Consider the following 18,156-nt stretch of genomic DNA (forward strand, 5'->3'; position numbering starts at 1 on the left):
GCCTTACAGGCTCCATGTTAGGGAGAAGGCGTTGTTTGAAAGTGAGCCATAGAAAAAGTCGAGCTCTTTAAGGACCTTTGAAATTCCATGGAGATTTCCACATCGGATCCTTGGGATTCCAATGATCTTCCTTCAATTCCCTTTAAAATTAGGCGCCCATGAAATCCTATTCAATCCATCAACAGGATGTGGAGGAGGAATACTCACAATACGTCTAGTAATTGTTTCAAGGGCCCATATACGAAAGAAATCAATATTCCAGTTCGCTTCCAAAGTTACCATATCTTCAAGTCAGCAACTCGTTTCCGAATTCCAATGCGAATGTATTCGATCTATTGAAGGTCCAAGCAGTGGTATCCAAGGATCCAGCCAGCAACGAATAGATTTCCCTTCCCCCACCGACCATATTAGATTGTCTCTAAACAAAGGCCATATCTTCGACAACGCTTTCCAAAGAAATGAACTATTGTTTCTCATAAAGCTTTCAGGCAAATTATCCTTCAACCCATACTTTGCTATTAAGCCAATAGATTGTTAGTAAGTTAAATCCATAGTAAAGTAGTTATGATTAATATTAATTGTAATTGAAGTACTAACTAAGTTCATAAATGATATTAAGGATTAGTCAATGGCTAATTTTGTGGCTAATTTTGTGGGGCTGAATTGTCTACTTTATTGAATTGAAACAAACGTCTAAAAATGAGATAGACTTGGAATTATGACTTACTTGGTTGTTGTTACAATAGACGAGACATACATTTGTTCCTTAACTTTGTACTTGTTTCTTTTTTGGAGAAAAAAATATGGGAAGCCTTTGCCTGGTTTTGGTGGTGTTGCAACTTTCATGGAGTATGTCTTCTTCTGTTCCTCCTTCATCCTCTCATTTATGTCTTCCACACCAGAGAGATGCTTTGCTCCATTTTAAAACCACCATTTCTGTTGATTGTGATTTTTATCGTGATGGTGGTTATCGAGACGATCCTTATCCTAGGATAGACATAGAGTCATGGAACAAAAGCATTGATTGTTGTTCATGGGAGGGAGTGAAATGCAACAACGTGACTGGTGATGTAATCGGCATGGATCTTAGTCACAGTTGCCTTGTTGGTTCTCTCTTTGCAAGCAACAGCCTCTTTCAACTTCACAACCTCCAATGGCTTGACTTGAGCTCCAACAACCTCAGAGGCTCTCTTCTTGAGAACACTAGCAGCTTGTTTCACTTTCATGGACTCCAACGACTCAACCTTGCTGATAATGGTTTCGATGGCATCATCTCATCAAAGTTATTTAGCCAGTTTGTGAGTTTAACCCATCTTAATATCTCTTATAATGGGTTCTTTGATGATACTGAATCATATTTGAGATTTGATGGCCAAGGTTTCGACATGCTTGCAAGAAACTTGACCAAATTAAGAAACCTTGTGCTTGACACTGTAGATATGTCTGATGTTGCTCTTACTTCTTTCCTGAACTTGTCTTCATCACTAGAACATTTGAGTCTCAGTTGGTGTCAATTGCATGGGGAATTTCCAACTCAAGCTTTTCAGCTTCCAAACCTCAAAGTTTTAGATTTAAGTGGGAATGAGAATCTCGCAGGTTATCTCCCTAACAAAAACTGGAGTAGTGGTCTTGAGTTGTTGGACATTTCCGAATGTGGTTTTAGGGGGTCAATTCCAGCATCATTTGGAAATCTCACTCAAATAATTTCCGTTGGTTTAGAAGGAAATTCGCTTGAAGGACAGATTCCAGATGTTTTTGGAAACCTTAGAAAATTAACTTCTTTGAGCTTTTCTTCATGCAATTTGAGTGGTCCACTTCCAATAACTATCTTCAACCTCTCAAAAATTACCCAATTGGATTTGTCATATAATCACTTGGAAGGTCCCTTTCCAAATCATGTTAGTGAGCTTCAATTTCTAGAGGAACTTTGGTTATCATATAACTCTATAAGTGGTGGAGTACCATCTTGGCAGTTTACTCTGCCATCTCTTCTACAGTTGGACCTCAGTTATAACAAATTAATGGGTCCGATCGATCGAATTCAGAAGCCTAGTCCCATCCAAGAGGTTTATTTGAGTTATAATAACATTAGTGGTTAAATACCGTGTTCCATTTTTTATCTTGTGAACCTTACTTCACTTGATTTGTCATCGAACAACTTGAGTGGTCCAATACCAGATTCCATTTTTGATCTTGTGAACCTTACTTCACTTGATTTGTCATCAAACAACTTGAGTGGTGTCATCAAGTCAGATATGCTTTCGAAACTCACGAGTCTCGAATTTCTTGATGTTTCAAGTAATAGTTTATTATCATTAAGCACAAGCGGCAATGATGTGAACTCTTCTTTCCCCCAGCTTACAACTGTGATATTCTCTGGTTGTAGCGTAAGGCAGTTCTCGAGTTTCTTTCGAACATCGAAGTTGACATTTTTAAACCTTTCTAATAACCTGATTTCTGGTGGAATTTCCAAATGGGAAGCTGAAGGGTGGGAAGGATTGATATCGTTGGACCTTTTGTTAACATTAATGGGAGACAACATTAATGGCAAACAATACAAAGTGGTGCAAGTTTAGCACCCTAAAGTTGACTTTGAAAAAGTGGCATGGGATAATTTTTTTTTGGTCCTTGAGATAATGGGCTATTTATTGTTTGGTCCTTGAACCTCAACTATAAATAGGCCTTCTCATTTCTCATTTCAATCATCCCAACCAATCTTTCTCTCTTAGTTTTCTCTCTTCTCCCATTTGAGAATTCTTAAGGAATTCTATTTGTTTGTAATACTTTGGAGATAGTAAAGTTATCATCTGGTGTTAGTGCCCGAGGACGTAGGTATAATTTACCGAACCTCGTTAAATTTCTTGTGTTCTTTCTTGTCTTATTTTTCTTTCAATATTTGAGGGTATAATAGTAGTATTTAATTGTGCTATTAAATTACTATAGAAGGGATATTCTGTCTAAGGAAAGACTTGGTATTTAAGAGATCCATGTGATCCACCTCTCTTCCCTGGGAATTGAACTTTGTGTGATTTTTTAGTACAATAATTTACACGCTTCCGACCCTATTGGAACAACAAGTGGTATCAGAGTCGAAGGTTAATCGTAGTATGCTCTGTGGTTGCAGTTTGAACTGATCTTCCACATCAGAAAAGATTTCCTTAGGTATATTGAAAGATTATGGAGAAAACGGTCGGTGTAGGAGCTTCAACATTGTCCATGTGGACAAGACCGACAATTGCAAATGCAAGATTGGCCGTGGAGATCTTTGATGGCACGGGCCATTTTGGTATGTGGCAAAGTGAGGTTCTAGATGCCCTTTTTCAGCAGGGTCTAGACATTGCCATTGATGAAGAGAAACCAGATGATGTACAGGAGAAAGATTGGAAGGCGATCAATCGGTTGGCATGTGGCACAATTCGATCATGCCTTTCTCGAGAGCAGAGGTATGCTTTTTCAAAAGAGACTTCTGCAAATAAGTTGTGGGTGGCACTTGAAGAAAATTTTTTGAAGAAAAACAGTCAAAATAAGCTCCACTTGAAGAAAAGACTGTTTCACTTCACATACGTCCCAAGTACCACAATGAATGATCACATCACCAAATTTAATCAGTTAGTCACTGATTTGCTGAATATGGATGAGACATTCAAAGATGAAGATTTGGCTTTGATGCTGTTGGGGTCACTTCCTGAGGAGTTTGAGTTCCTAGAAACTACTCTACTTCATGGCAGGAGTGATATATCTCTGAGCGAAGTCTGTGCGGCCTTATACAGTTATGAACAGAGAAAGAAGGACAAACAGAAAAACTCAATCAGAGATACAGAAGCTTTAGTAGTCCGAGGTCGTTCATACACTCGGAAGAAAACTCAAAAGGGGAGATCAAAGTCAAAGTCCAGACTCGGGAAAGATGAATGTGCTTTTTGTCATGAGAAAGGCCATTGGAAGAAAAATTGTCCAAAGCTGAAGAATAAGGGAAAAGCTGCTGTAGATGCTTGTGTTGCTAAGCATGATACTAATGACTCTGAACTATCACTGGTTGCATCATCATCATCGTTCCATTCAGATGAGTGGATATTGGATTCGGGTTGTACCTATCATATGTCCCCTAACCGGGAGTGGTTCTCTGATTTAGTAGAACTAAATGGAGGAGTTGTTTATATGGGCAATGACAATGCCTGTAAAACTGTTGGGATAGGTTCAATCCAATTAAAGAATAAAGATGGATCAACCAGAGTTCTGACTGATGTTCGGTACGTGCCCAGTTTGAAGAAAAATCTCATCTCATTGGGAGCCTTGGAATCCAATGGTTCAGTTGTTACTATGAGAGATCGGGTTTTGAAAGTGACATCTGGCGCACTTGTGATATTAAAGGGCATCAGGAAAAATAACTTGTATTACTACCAAGGTAGTACAGTTATTGGAGCAGTCGCTGCAGCTTCCGGTAACAAAGACTTGGACTCAATGCAGTTGTGGCATATGAAGTTGGGACATGCCAGCGAAAAATCCTTGCAAATTTTGGCAAAGCAAGGATTGTTGAAAGGTGCAAAGGCTTGCAAATTAAAATTTTGTGAGCACTGTGTTCTGGGAAAGCAAAAGAGAGTGAAATTCGGCACTGCTATCCATAATACAAAAGGTATTTTGGAATATATTCACTCAGATGTGTGGGGGCCTTCCAAAACACCTTCGTTGGGAGGAAAACACTACTTTGTTACTTTTGTTGATGACTTTTCCAGAAGAGTTTGGGTGTATACCATGAAAACTAAAGATGAAGTGCTTGGAGTTTTTCTTAAATGGAAAACTATGATCGAAAACCAGACTGGCAAGAAAATCAAGCGGCTTAGGACGGACAATGGAGGGGAATATAAAAGTGATCCGTTCTTCGATGTGTGCCAAGAGTATGGTATTGTTCGACACTTCACAGTTAGGGATACACCACAACAGAATGGAGTGGCAGAGCGTATGAATCGAACATTGCTGGAGAAAGTTCGATGTATGTTGTCCAATGCTGGGTTGGGCAAGTAATTTTGGGCTGAGCCTGTGACATACGTTGGCCATCTTGTTAATCGTTTGCCATCATCTGCATTAGAAAGAAAAATTCCTATAGAGGTATGGTCTGGAAAACCGGCTACAGATTATGATTCCTTACATGTGTTTGGAACCACTGCATATTACCATGTGAAGGAGTCAAAGTTAGATCTGAGGGCAAAGAAAGCTCTCTTTATGGGAATCACTTCTGGAGTGAAGGGATTTCGACTTTGGTGCTTAAGCACAAAGAAAATGATCTGTAGCAGAGATGTTACCTTTGATGAATCTGCCACATTGAAAAAGGTAGCAGATAAAGATATTTAGACGAGCAATACTCCACAGCAGGTGGAATGTACTCCAAAACAGGTGGAGTTTGAGCAGATGGGGATTTGCCCAGTTAATAAGTCTAATTCTCCAGCCACAATGGAGGAATTAGAGGTTGAAGAGGTTCTGACCCAAGAACCACTAAGTACACCAGAACCAGTTGCAGTTGCAAGGCCACAGAGAGAAATTCGTAAACCTGCTCGATTTACTGATATGGTGGCCTACGCCCTTCCCGTTGTTGATGATATTCCTATCACTTATCAAGAAGCAATGCAAAGCTTAGAAAGTGATAAATGGAAAAGCGCCATGGATGAAGAAATGCAGTCTCTCCGGAAGAACAATACTTGGGAGTTGGCGCAATTACCGAAAGGTAAAAGGGCAATCGGATGCAAGTGGGTATTCGCAAAGAAAGATGGATCTCCTAGCAAGAAGGATATTCGCTACAAGGCAATATTGGTAGCTAAAGGCTACGCTCAGAAGGAGGGAATTGACTACAATGATGTATTTTCCCTGTTGTGAAGCATTCCTCCATTAGAATTTTGTTGGCCTTGGTAGCACAGTTGAATTTGGAGCTAGCTCAACTTGATGTTAAGACAGCTTTCTTGCATGGTGAGTTAGAAGAGGAGATCTATATGACTCAGCCCGAAGGATACACAGATGCTGGTGGTAGAAATTGGGTTTGTAAGCTGAACAAATCGCTATATGGATTGAAGCAATCCCCGAGGCAGTGGTACAAGCGATTTGATAGTTTTATGAGAAGGCAGAAGTACACAAGAAGCAAATATGACAATTGTGTATATTTGCAGAAGCTGCATGACGGATCTTTCATTTATCTACTCTTGTATGTTGATGATATGTTAATCGCTTCGAAGAGCCAAAATGAGATAGATAAGCTGAAGGCTCAGTTGAATCAAGAGTTCGAGATGAAAGATCTAGGTGAGGCCAAGAAGATTCTCGGCATGGAGATAAGTAGAGATAGACTGAGAGGCAAGCTCTGTTTAAATCAGAAGCAATATCTGAAAAAGGTATTACAATGTTTTGGTGTAAATGAAAACACAAAACATGTAAGTACCCCACTTGCTTCTCATTTGAAACTTAGTGCTCAATTATCTCCGAAAACTGAAGAAGAAAGAGAATATATGGCGAAAGTCCCATATGCTAATGCAGTTGGGAGTTTGATGTATGAGATGGTGTGTACGAGGCCTGACATTTCACAAGCTGTTGGAGTTGTGAGCAGGTATATGCATGATCCTGGAAAAGGACATTGGCAAGCTGTGAAATGGATTCTACGGTATCTTCGAAAAACTGTAGATGTTGGTTTAATTTTTGAACAGGATGAAGCACTTGGTCAGTTTGTAGTTGGATATGTTGATTCCGACTTTGCTGGTGATTTAGATAAACGTCGTTCAACTACGGGGTATCTGTTTACTCTTGCGAAAGCCCCAGTGAGTTGGAAGTCTACCTTACAGTCTACAGTAGCTGTGTCTACTACAGAGGCAGAATATATGGCAGTTACAGAAGCTGTTAAGGAGGCTATTTGGCTTAATGGATTGTTGAAAGACTTAGGAGTTGTTCAAAGTCACATAAGTTTATATTGTGACAGTCAGAGCGCTATTCATTTAGCAAAAAATCAAGTCTATCATTCAAGAACCAAGCATATCGACGTAAGATATCACTTTGTGCGGGAAGTCTTTGAAAAAGGAAAAATTCTACTTCAGAAGATTCCGACAGCAGATAATCCCGCAGATATGATGACCAAGGTGGTAACAACAATCAACTTTAATCATTGTTTGAACTTGATTAACATCCTGAGAATTTGAGCACCTTCAGGTGTATGGCGCTCGAGAGTGCATTTGTAGGCACTACAAAAGATAACTTTATCGAATTTGGGGAGTTGAAGGAAGTGTGTGAAGATGTGATTATCCTAATCAAATCTTCAAGGTGGAGATTGTTAACATTAATGGGAGACAACATTAATGGCAAACAATACAAAGTGGTGCAAGTTTAGCACCCTAAAGTTGACTTTGAAAAAGTGGCATGGGATAATTTTTTTTTGGTCCTTGAGATAATGGGCTATTTATTGTTTGGTCCTTGAACCTCAAATATAAATAGGCCTTCTCATTTCTCATTTTAATCATCCCAACCAATCTTTCTCTCTTAGTTTTCTCTCTTCTCCCATTTGAGAATTCTTAAGGAATTCTATTTGTTTGTAATACTTTGGAGATAGTAAAGTTATCATCTGGTGTTAGTGCCCGAGGACGTAGGTATAATTTACCGAACCTCGTTAAATCTCTTGTGTTCTTTCTTGTCTTATTTTTCTTTCAATATTTGAGGGTATAATAGTAGTATTTAATTGTGCTATTAAATTACTATAGAAGGGATATTCTGTCTAAGGAAAGACTTGGTATTTAAGAGATCCATGTGATCCACCTCTCTTCTCTGGGAATTGAACTTTGTGTGATTTTTTAGTACAATAATTTACACGCTTCCGACCCTATTAGAACAACACCTTTCTCATAACTTTTTGACTGCTTTGGAGCAATTTCCGGGGAACAATTTGGGATATCTCAACCTTCGGTCCAACTTGCTTCAAGGACCAATTCTCTCAACTTGCTTGAATCCTCAAATTCCAAGTTCAAAGGAGTTGTCAGTGATTATCATTTCAAAGAATAAATTGACAGGAAACATCCCTTCTTCTATTTGCAATTTAAGTTCACTTGATGTTTTGGACTTGTCCGAAAACAGCTTGAGTGGAACTATTTCTGATTGTTTTGGAAATTTACGGTCTCTCGAGTTCTTGAATTTGCAGATGAACAACTTCTATGGCAAGATCCCTGATTCTTTTGTGAATAGTAGTGAGTTGAGCCATCTTTTACTCATGACAATCAATTGGAAGGATTAGTACCGGATGATCTTTTACTCATGACAACTTCAAGAGGTGGGTACAAATATGGATGATCTTTTACTCATGACAATCAGTGGGTACAAATATGGATGAGTAAAAGAAGGGTATTTCAAGAGGTGAGTAAAAGATTACTACTTTTGTCATGAGTAAAAGATTACAACTCATGAGTAAAGGATGAGTAAAAGATCAAGAGGTGGGTACAAAGATGGCTCAACTCATGACAATCAGTTGGAAATAATTATCACTAATTTCATCCATATCCCATCACATGCAACTTTCCACGCTTATATCTTTTGTGAATTTGGTTATTATTATCTTTTAAGCTAAATTTGATCATTCATATTTTAAAAGGAATCAAATTTAACCACCAATATTTTGAAAAAAAAATCGGATTGATTTTTTAATGGAAATGTTGACTAAAATGTTACATTTTTAAACATAACACCTTACATGACAATTCACGTATACTTCATGTTAATATTTTTGAAATTTTATAAACTTTTTATAATTTTTTTTGAATTTATTTATTTTTATATTTTTAAATTATATGTTGATGTGACTTATAAGACAAATAGTGTTATGTCAGCATGAAGTGCATGTGGACAAATTTAGCTAAAAAAAAAAGAGCCAAGTTGACAAAATTATGTAAATGTTGAAAGCTAAATTTATTATTATGCCAAATTTCTAATACGAAAAATTTAGTTTAATTAACCCTAGGTCCCTACCTATTCTCTTTCTATTTTTAAAATTTAGTCTCTTTAATTACTTTTCTAATTTAAAAATTAAAATCTAATTGGTACGCTTCTATCACATTTGAATATGTGACATTTTAATATTAAAAAGTTTAATTTAAAAATCAAAATTTAATTCATAACACATTAAATTTAACATAAATAAATTAACAATATTATCGAAAGTTTATGTTTTCAAAATTAAAATAAAAGTAAAATAAATTATAAAATGCTAAGTGAAACGATGTTTATGGTGGAATTTGCAATGGGTGCGAATTCTTCGGGTTCAAAGAGCAATGTCGGTCGGGAAAGTAAGAAGGTCTGTATAAGATTGGATTTACCGCCAGATACGAATGACCTGAAGGTGGATGAAAACAGACAGAATATATAGAGTTCGAGCATACCTAGGGTGTCGTACAAATCAACATTACTGGAGGCTTCACTGGTTCCTGCGCAGAATGTGTCCATGGAGGAGGATTTTGCACTCATGGACAGCGATGTGATCACAAAGATGGTGGATGGTGTTCCATCGATAACATTCTCAAATCGTGTCCATGAGTACATTGAACGTAGGATGACGAGAACAATCATCGTGAAATTGTTGGGAAGTAGAATAGCATTTAATGCTTTATTGAGTAGGGCTTCTTTGTTGTGGAATCCCAAGTACTCGATTCAAATGATAGACCTCGAGAATTACTTTTTTCTAGTTTGATTCCAAGATGAGGACGGTTTTAATAGGGTTTTGGTTGGGGGGCCGTAGGTAATTTTTGGCCATTACTTGACTGTCCGACCATGGTCGTCAAACTTCTTGAGGGCCTAAAATGAAATCGATTCTAATGTGGTGTGGATAAGGCTTTTGGGTTTATCTGAAGGGTACTACTTAGACGGTCTCTTTAGAGTGATTGGGCAAACTGTAACAATCATTTTTCAGTAGTATGAGAACTTTGGAACCCCGTACTCCGACGATTGAGTTCGTAAATATTAAATATATTTAATATTTACGAGTTTATATTAGTGATGTATTGAATTCCGGTTTGGTAATTTCGAATTCGAGAGCTCCAATTATGATCATTTTAGTGAAGACTGTACAAGGAAAATTTCTGGAAAGTATTATTATCGAAAATTACAAATTTCGGGATTTAATTCAAGTTTAAATCATATTAATTTTTATTTTAAAACTTAATTCTGATTATATACGAGCACAATATTATATTTATTAAATCTTATATTTTTATTCATTTATTTATTTCAAATGATAGTTGGCAGCATATTAATCACATTCAAGTTGTTTGGATGAAGAAAGAATTGAATCAAACAAAGATTAAGCCCACTTTGTGCGCAAGTAACCTAATAAATCCTATTGACTTTATAATTTTAAAAAAGTAGGGTCAATTTTTTTTTAATCTTATAATCATTAGATTCTAATGGGCCGATTTTGTTATTTTGTAACAAAATTTTTATATTTTTATAATTTTTTTGTTTTTAAATAATTTTGAAAATTTAAAAGGACTTAATTGATTTTTTTTAAAATTTGTTATTAAGACCTTTTTTGCCCTTTAGTGTTATTAGTTTCAAACATTTTTAATTTGCTTCCAATAAAAAAGTAGGGGTTAAATTGAATAAATGCATAAAGTTGAGAACTAAATTTATGATTATACCTTATACAAACACCAAGTTTTAACAAAAGTGCTGTTTTGGTCACTATAGAGATTAATTTGTCATTTTTTCAGTAGCGGACTAAAATGCAATCCAAGATATAATGAGGGGTTTTGACTTTTACCCTCCACCGAGATCCCCTACCCCACCGAAATTTCTCTATACACGAACTCACCGAATCATTACCTCCCCGCTCCCGCAAAAGAGTATTTTAAAAACATTCCTACGCATGACGATAATACCCTCATCCTTTTCCCATATTTCCCACCCCACCCAGAACAAAGAAACGCTCCTTTCTGCTGTCTGTGCTTCACTTTCTTCTTGATCATTTCGACAGATTTTTTGTTTTTTAATTTTCGATCTTTGAGAATAATTTGAATTTTCCCGAGAAAATATTTCTATCCTTTAGTGGTAAGTAATTCAATGCAAATATTTTTTTTTCAAGTTTTCTAAATAATAGCGTTCTTCTTTTTGTTGAATTCAAGAATTCATTATCTGGGTTTTATTTTACTTATTTTTCATGGTTTTGATTTTACCGCAATCTCCGTAGACCGTTTGACGTGATGAGAAGCTGAGTTGAAAATGTTTGTGATTAGTGAGTTCGTCTCTGTTAATATATATATACATACATACATATATAATTAATACTGATCTGTTTGGTTGCTGGGAAAATTAGAGTTGACAATGAAGTGTTCACTGATTGATTTCTCATGCTTTGTTTCTCAAGTTCAAATATTTTCTTCTAATTTCCTTTTAAGTCAAAATTTTCTTTAATAGATTGATGTCATTACAATGAAGTGTTCACTGATTGATTTCTCATGCTTTGTTTCTCAAGTTCAAATATTTTCTTCTAATTTCCTTTTAAGTCAAAATTTTCTTTAATAGATTGATGTCATTACCATGTTGTATTGAATTAATTTACTTCAATTTTTCATTTCCCCTCATAATTGAATTACTTGTTTGATGATCAGCTATTTTTTGGGATCCTTATATGTTGTTAGAATTTTATGAAATTTATTTCATTTCTATATTCCTTTTAAGAGTTTATCATAGATTTAGGGAATTGAAAAATGATGACTTAGGGTAATTTTTGGTCTTTATATGTTCAACCTCATCTTTGTTCTAACATCTGTTTATTTAATACACATAATTTTGTTTGTTTAATATTTAAAAAAAATTGCAGGCAACTGATAGTTGTTGAAATTATAAAACAATTTGGTTATTGAAACCTTTAGGGTCCTTTGGATCACCGGTGGCCCCTAGTGCGGTGAGATTTTGGCTTAAACGCACCATTTTTCTGCCTTTGAATTACATAGCATCAGTAAGCATTCTAATCTCACTGGACTCTTATATTTTGACTGGGGGTTTATGCTGCGGTAGAGAAAGTTCTTTCTCACCTAATTTTTAATTTTTAATATATATTTTTATTTACTTCCTATTTTAACCTTCAGTCAATTGTTGTCTTTTAATGTTTCATTTTATTTTAAAGATTGTAGTTTTATTTATTATTTATTAATTTTTATTTAATATCTTAAAATAAAATTTAAAATAATTTAGATAATTTTTATTTTAAATAAATCACTATACTTATTTAATACTTTTTTATTTTAATAATATTTAATTTTATATAATTTAATAAATATATGAAAAATAGGTAGAAATATAATTAATAAAAATTACACGTAAATGAATAGATGTATGAAAATAAACAAAAAATATAGTTAATAAATAAGTACAACTTTATTTTTAAAAAATAGATAAAATTTTATTTTATTATATATAATTTAAATTGATTATATAGTTTATTAAAATATTTATAATAAAATATTGGAAGATATATTTTAATATTTTATTAAATTAATTTATAAATTCACATATTTTAATAATTTTATAAAAGTAAAATAATTTAAAATTTTCTATTATATATCAATTCTAATATGATGTTCTTAATAGTCCTTTCTTATTTTTACCTCACCGATATAGCTGCGTTTGAATCCGAACACATACTCCACCATTGTTTCTAATCTCTCTACTACAGTATCCAATCTCACCGCCACCACTATTTTTAACCTCACCAGAGCCAAACACACCGCCCATCCAAACTAAGCCTTAGTTTCAATTGTTGAAGTTGTTGTCCTGTTTTCAGGGTTTTTTCCCCTCTAAAACAAATCTTTAGTTTCTAATTTTGTTTTGTAATCAAATATGGACTCCAAATCTATGTTACTTGGATTCTGGTGTGTGTATACGTCCTACCTGAGTATGTTTAGTTTTTCTAAATGATTTCATGTATTTGAAAGGTTGTTGGAGAATCGTATCTTATACTCGTGTCTGTGCATACATCGAACAATATGAGTGTTGGATATTAGTATAAAGAGAAGATAGTTTCAAATACATATAGAACTTTGAAAAGATTGAATATATTCGTGCCGAACATATACTTGTATCCAATACCCATTTTAAGAAACTTGAATATGAGTTGGATGTACTTATTTTCTTAACCAAGATATATTTCTCTGGAATTTGCTTTACAGATTGTTCCCACTGTCTCAAGTGAGCTTAATGATGTTTATACATGTCTTGATGTCCTTTTATATATATATATATTATTGTTAACTTTTACAGGTTATATATTAATCTCCAGGTACTTTGAGGTTCCCGAAAATTTCATGAGCTAAAACTACCAGTTCTTTTGATGATATTATTGCATGTATAAATGAAGAAGCTATTTTTCTTCAAATCTTTCTCAAGCAATGATGACATCCATGTCGGTTTTTCACTTTCAGCCAACAAGCAAGTTTACTGGGAAAATACTTCGGAAAATGGATTTGATGACCAACATGGTGGCAACGAGGCCGAACACAGTTTTTGCAGTCCTAAACATTTGTCTGGAAAATCTCAAAAGCAAATATCGGATAGCCTGAGCTTTAGTAATGATTCATGTCTTCAAAGGAGTGGTTCTTTTTCATCTGCAACATTTATTGTTGATGATCTAAACAAGCTTTCTAATGTTAATCAACATCAGCGGTATGATCACACACTGTAAGGAATTTGATTTGCTTTTTTATTCATGGAGTATAGATCTAAATGCATGCCATTCATGTTCTTGCGGTTTTCTAGGTGGATGGCTCAAAATCTGGAGAAGAAATCAAAGACTAAACTATGTGAAGGGGCAGCTATTGGTTTTGAGAAGCCATGTTCTTCGGTTTCTCTGAGGTTGCACTATGATTCATCTGGAAGCTCTTCTTCTTGTTCTAGCAATGTGTCCAGTAAAGTTATTGACTGCTATATCGATGGCGAACGGCAGCCAGAACGTTGCAAGTGTAGGGACCGTTCGAAAAAAAATATTGGAAATGGAGGTGGAAGGCTTCTGCCCCGGGTTCGATATGCAGCCCCTTCATCTCCAACAGGTGGTGCAGAAGAGAAAAACATGTCTGAATCAGTGGAAACTGGATTCGAGCATGAGTCACCACAGATGATAAAAAAGAATGTGATTGGGAGGCTTTCACAGATTCATGCTATCCCAATATCAAGTTCGAAAGAATTTGACTGTTGTATTCCGATCACAACTGAAGATGTATATGGTGGATGCTTGAATAGATGTCCAGATTTCTCGAGCCTGGACTTCGCTTCTAAAACAGTAGAGGATACAGATAAGGAATTACAAAGAAGATCTAAAGAAGCTGAGGAGAAAATCTTGTTTCTTTCTGAAGCTCTTGAGCAGGAAAGCTTTCTTCGTGACAGTGGGTTCGCTGTTTCGTCACTTATTCAAACTGTTAGGCACCTAATGGAGGAGAAAATAAACCTGACACTTGAAGTTTGGGAACTTCTACGGTCTAGAATAGCCGATAGAGCTTGTGCAAGGGAGGAACTGAGAATGGTAAGGGCTGAATTTGAGTTGCAGACAAAGAAAATAGAGAAGGAAAAGCATGAGATAAAGTTGGGTTTGGAAAAGAAGTTAGATAGAAGGTTGAGTGATTGGTCGCTTAAGCTTGAGAAGTATCAGTCAGAATAGCAAAGGCTTTGAGGACGAGCTTGAGAGCTAGCGGAGCATAACGTTTCACTTCAGCGAGAGGTTTCAACCTTTAATGAGAAGGAAACCAGAAACAGAAGCATTATGACTTATTCGGCAGAACAACTTAAATCACTGTCTATGAAGGTGGAAAACTTGAGTAATGCGAATGAAGATCTACTGAAAAATCTTTCTCAGTTGCAAGAGAATTATCGAGCAGAAACGGAAGATCAAGATTGCATTAGAAGAAGTATCAAAGAGAAAGATAAAGAGTGCAAGGAACGGCAAATGTCCATTACCAAATTGTTGCGAACCTGCAGCGAGCAAGAGAAAACGATCGAAGGGTTGCGACAAGGATATCATGACGAGATCGATAAGAAGAAATCAGGTGAAAAGAATGAAGACAAGGTGAAAAACTGCAAATGGAGCAAATAAGGTTAACTGGAGTAGAATTAGCATTGAGAAGGGAATTGGAGTCGTGTAGGCTGGAAGTTGATTCTCTGCGACATGAGAATATCGATTTATTGAATAGCTTGAATGGAACCACAAATGACATTGGAGCCTTAACTTTCAAGCTCGACAAGGAAATCCGAAATCGCATATGCTGCTTGCAGGATCAAGGACTCTCAATGCTTAATGAAAGCACCCACTTATCTTCCAAGTTAATTGAGTTCATCAAAGGAAAAGCCAGTCACACTCAGCTTCGAGTAACTCAACAAGGTTTAGATGGCCAATTTCTTATTGAATCCGATATGAAAGTATGGGGCTTTAAACGTCGAATTCAAAACCTAACAAGAAATCTGGAGACAATATCAACTTTGGTGCACGAAAAATCCAGTTCAGTAGCCTCAAACTCTCACCTGACATCCATGAATCCTGATGTCTCAACCAAACTCAACAAGCAATCTTCAGAGGTATATGCTTATTGAAATCTACCGTTGAAGCTAGTATATATGTTTCTCAGACTCGAGTGTGAGTGTCTAACACAAGCATGTAGAAAATAGAAGCTTTCTCATGTGTTTGGGGGGTCATATCCCTGTTCTCATATCCGAATATGTTTTGGATCCGGATACTTCAAGCAAAAAAAGTGTCAGGGCAACATAGGCTGGTGTACATTAAAATCTTTTCTTTTTTTTTCTTTTTTTAAGTTGGTATTCACTGCTTTTGTTACACTTTACACTTTTTTAGGAGCTTACAAGCACTGAAATTAAAACGGAAAGGTTGCTAACAAGTTTATTGAGGGAAAAGCTATATTCAAAAGAGCTTGAAGTAGAACAGTTGCAGGCTGAGATTTCAGCAGCTGTGAGAGGAAATGATATCCTTAGATGTGAAGTTCAAAACGCAATGGACAACATTTCATTCCTCACCCACAGATTGAAGGATCTCGAACTACAGGTAAACTTCTAAAGTAACCAGACTTTTCTAAAGTACCCATGTCTGATATTTTTATATTGTACAAATGTGGATGTTTAAAAAAATATGATACTTCAAGTATTAGAAAAACTTGAGAAAAACTAAGTATATCCGCATCCGAATTATGAATATGTTATCCAGACTCTTCATTTTTTGTAAAGTATCTCTGCTTTATATTTATTTGCGACACATATTTGGATGTGTATGAAAGTATGATACTCCAAATACTAAAAGAACTTGAAAAAAATTGAGTATATCCATGTCAGATACATACCTGTATCTGACACAAAGTATTTTCTTATTTTGCATGTGAATAGCAGGAATAAAGCAACTACCTACCGAAATTGGTTTGCTTTGGGGGTTATATGTGTTGTATGGGGTAAGGGAGAGGATGACAAATTGTTTACACCAATGTTACTTATATTTTTTATTTTTCTTAACATGTCTATGTCTAATGCACATATTATACATGTATTTGGATATGAGTATGAGATATGATCCTCCAAATATATCAAAAACCTTAGAAAAAAAAATGAGCATACTTGTGTGAGTCTGTGAGACATACTCGTATTTTGATACCTCCAAATTCATATATATGTATATGTACATACAAATTCAATAGAAACCACATGTATGTTAGGGGTAGATATGAGTGCACCCTTGCAGTTACTTGATGTTTATGCTGCATTTCAATCTTTATGTTTCTGATACTCAGAAGTTTGAATATATATTTAACTTAAGTTTATTTATTTATTTATATTTTTATGAATAGGGGAGGAGTTTGTAAAAACTGAGATTTGAATCTCAAACTTGTTGAATGTCACCTCGTTAGGATAGTTGTATGAATAGAACTAAACCCTAAGCTCTATCAGTAACTTATTTGTTGTTACCATGCATTACTTCTCACAAAAAGATTATGTTGCTCCAACTCTTCGTTTTTCTTGAAGTATTTGTTTTTGTCACTCGTGTTCGATACATAGTAAGATATATCTATGTTACCTTTACCCAAAATTAATTTCCGAATCCAAGTAATATAGCAAGATGACAGCCTTGTAAAAACTTGTAGACATGGTTAACTAATCTTTTCAATTCCTTAATAACATTTCAATGGTAACAGATGCTAAAGAAAGATGAGAATGAAAGCTGTATTTGGAATGACTTACAAGAATCAATCATGTCAGGGTTCGAACCCCAAACTTGCTAAATGCCACCGAACCAACTGAGTTAAACCTTGAGTTCTATTAGCCACATGTTTGATTCCTTAACTACATTTTGATGTTAACAGATGCTAAAGAAAGACGAGATTGAAAGCCGTCTTCGGAACGACATACAAGAATCCATGAAAGAACTAGCCATCTTGAGAGGGGTATTGCCAAAGGTTTCTCAAGAGAGAGATTTGATGTGGGAAGAGGTGAAGCAATATGCTGAGAAGAACATGGTTTTGAACTCAGAAATTAATGCATTGAAGAAGAAGATTGAAGGTTTAGATGAAGATATATTATTAAAGGAAGGCCAAATTACAATCTTGAAAGGCACCTTGAACAACAACAACAAAAGCTTTGATCTTCTTGGCAGTGTTGATTCTATATCTGAATTCCTTCTACAATGACCATTGGCTGAGAGGTCAGTTTTGATAATCATACAATATGTTACTTGATTTCACATGAGTGTCAGCTACAAGTATATTTGATTTATACATATATGTATGTATATGTTGGACAAAAATATTTCAACCAAAAAGAAGAGTCCTATTCTTATACTTTTTTATGTGTTTTTAAGGAGATTTTTTTTTTCCAGTTTTGGAGTGTGGGGAACTCCATGATTTTTTTTTAAAAAATTTGTAATCATCTTTGTGCACAAATGTAGAAGTAATTCTTTGATTCAAGCAATAAAATTTTGGTGCTTTTATTTATTTATTCATTTTGAATTTTTTGGTATTCTTAATTTACTAGTGTTTCAGCATGAATATAAAATAATCATATATTTTAATTATAAATTCATAAAAATATGAAAATGAAATCAGTGTTTAATGAAGGTTTCTATATTGGGAATAGTGAGTTAAAAAATTATGATAGGTATATCTAATTATTTATTTT

General features: G+C 35.1%; 1 protein-coding gene and 1 pseudogene across 1 annotated transcript; both read left to right on the forward strand.

Annotated features, from left to right (window-relative positions):
- The first annotated feature begins 803 nt into the window (after positions 1–803).
- LOC107892518 (receptor-like protein 9DC1) lies at positions 804–2,099 on the forward strand. Its single transcript, XM_016817593.2, has one exon. It carries the CDS (start codon positions 804–806, stop codon positions 2,097–2,099), a length of 1,296 nt encoding a protein of 431 aa, XP_016673082.2.
- An 11,185-nt stretch (positions 2,100–13,284) lies between these two features.
- Positions 13,285–17,910, forward strand: LOC107891164 (cytoskeletal protein Sojo-like; annotated as a pseudogene).
- The last annotated feature ends 246 nt before the right edge of the window (positions 17,911–18,156 follow it).

This window comes from Gossypium hirsutum, chromosome D06 (genome assembly GCF_007990345.1).
Source record: "Gossypium hirsutum isolate 1008001.06 chromosome D06, Gossypium_hirsutum_v2.1, whole genome shotgun sequence".
Classification (NCBI taxonomy): domain Eukaryota; kingdom Viridiplantae; phylum Streptophyta; class Magnoliopsida; order Malvales; family Malvaceae; genus Gossypium; species Gossypium hirsutum.

What these genes read in the sequence shown, in the direction of transcription:
- LOC107892518 (XM_016817593.2), top strand. Translation starts at nt 804, where the DNA reads ATGGGAAGCCTTTGCCTGGTTTTGGTGGTGTTGCAACTTTCATGGAGT.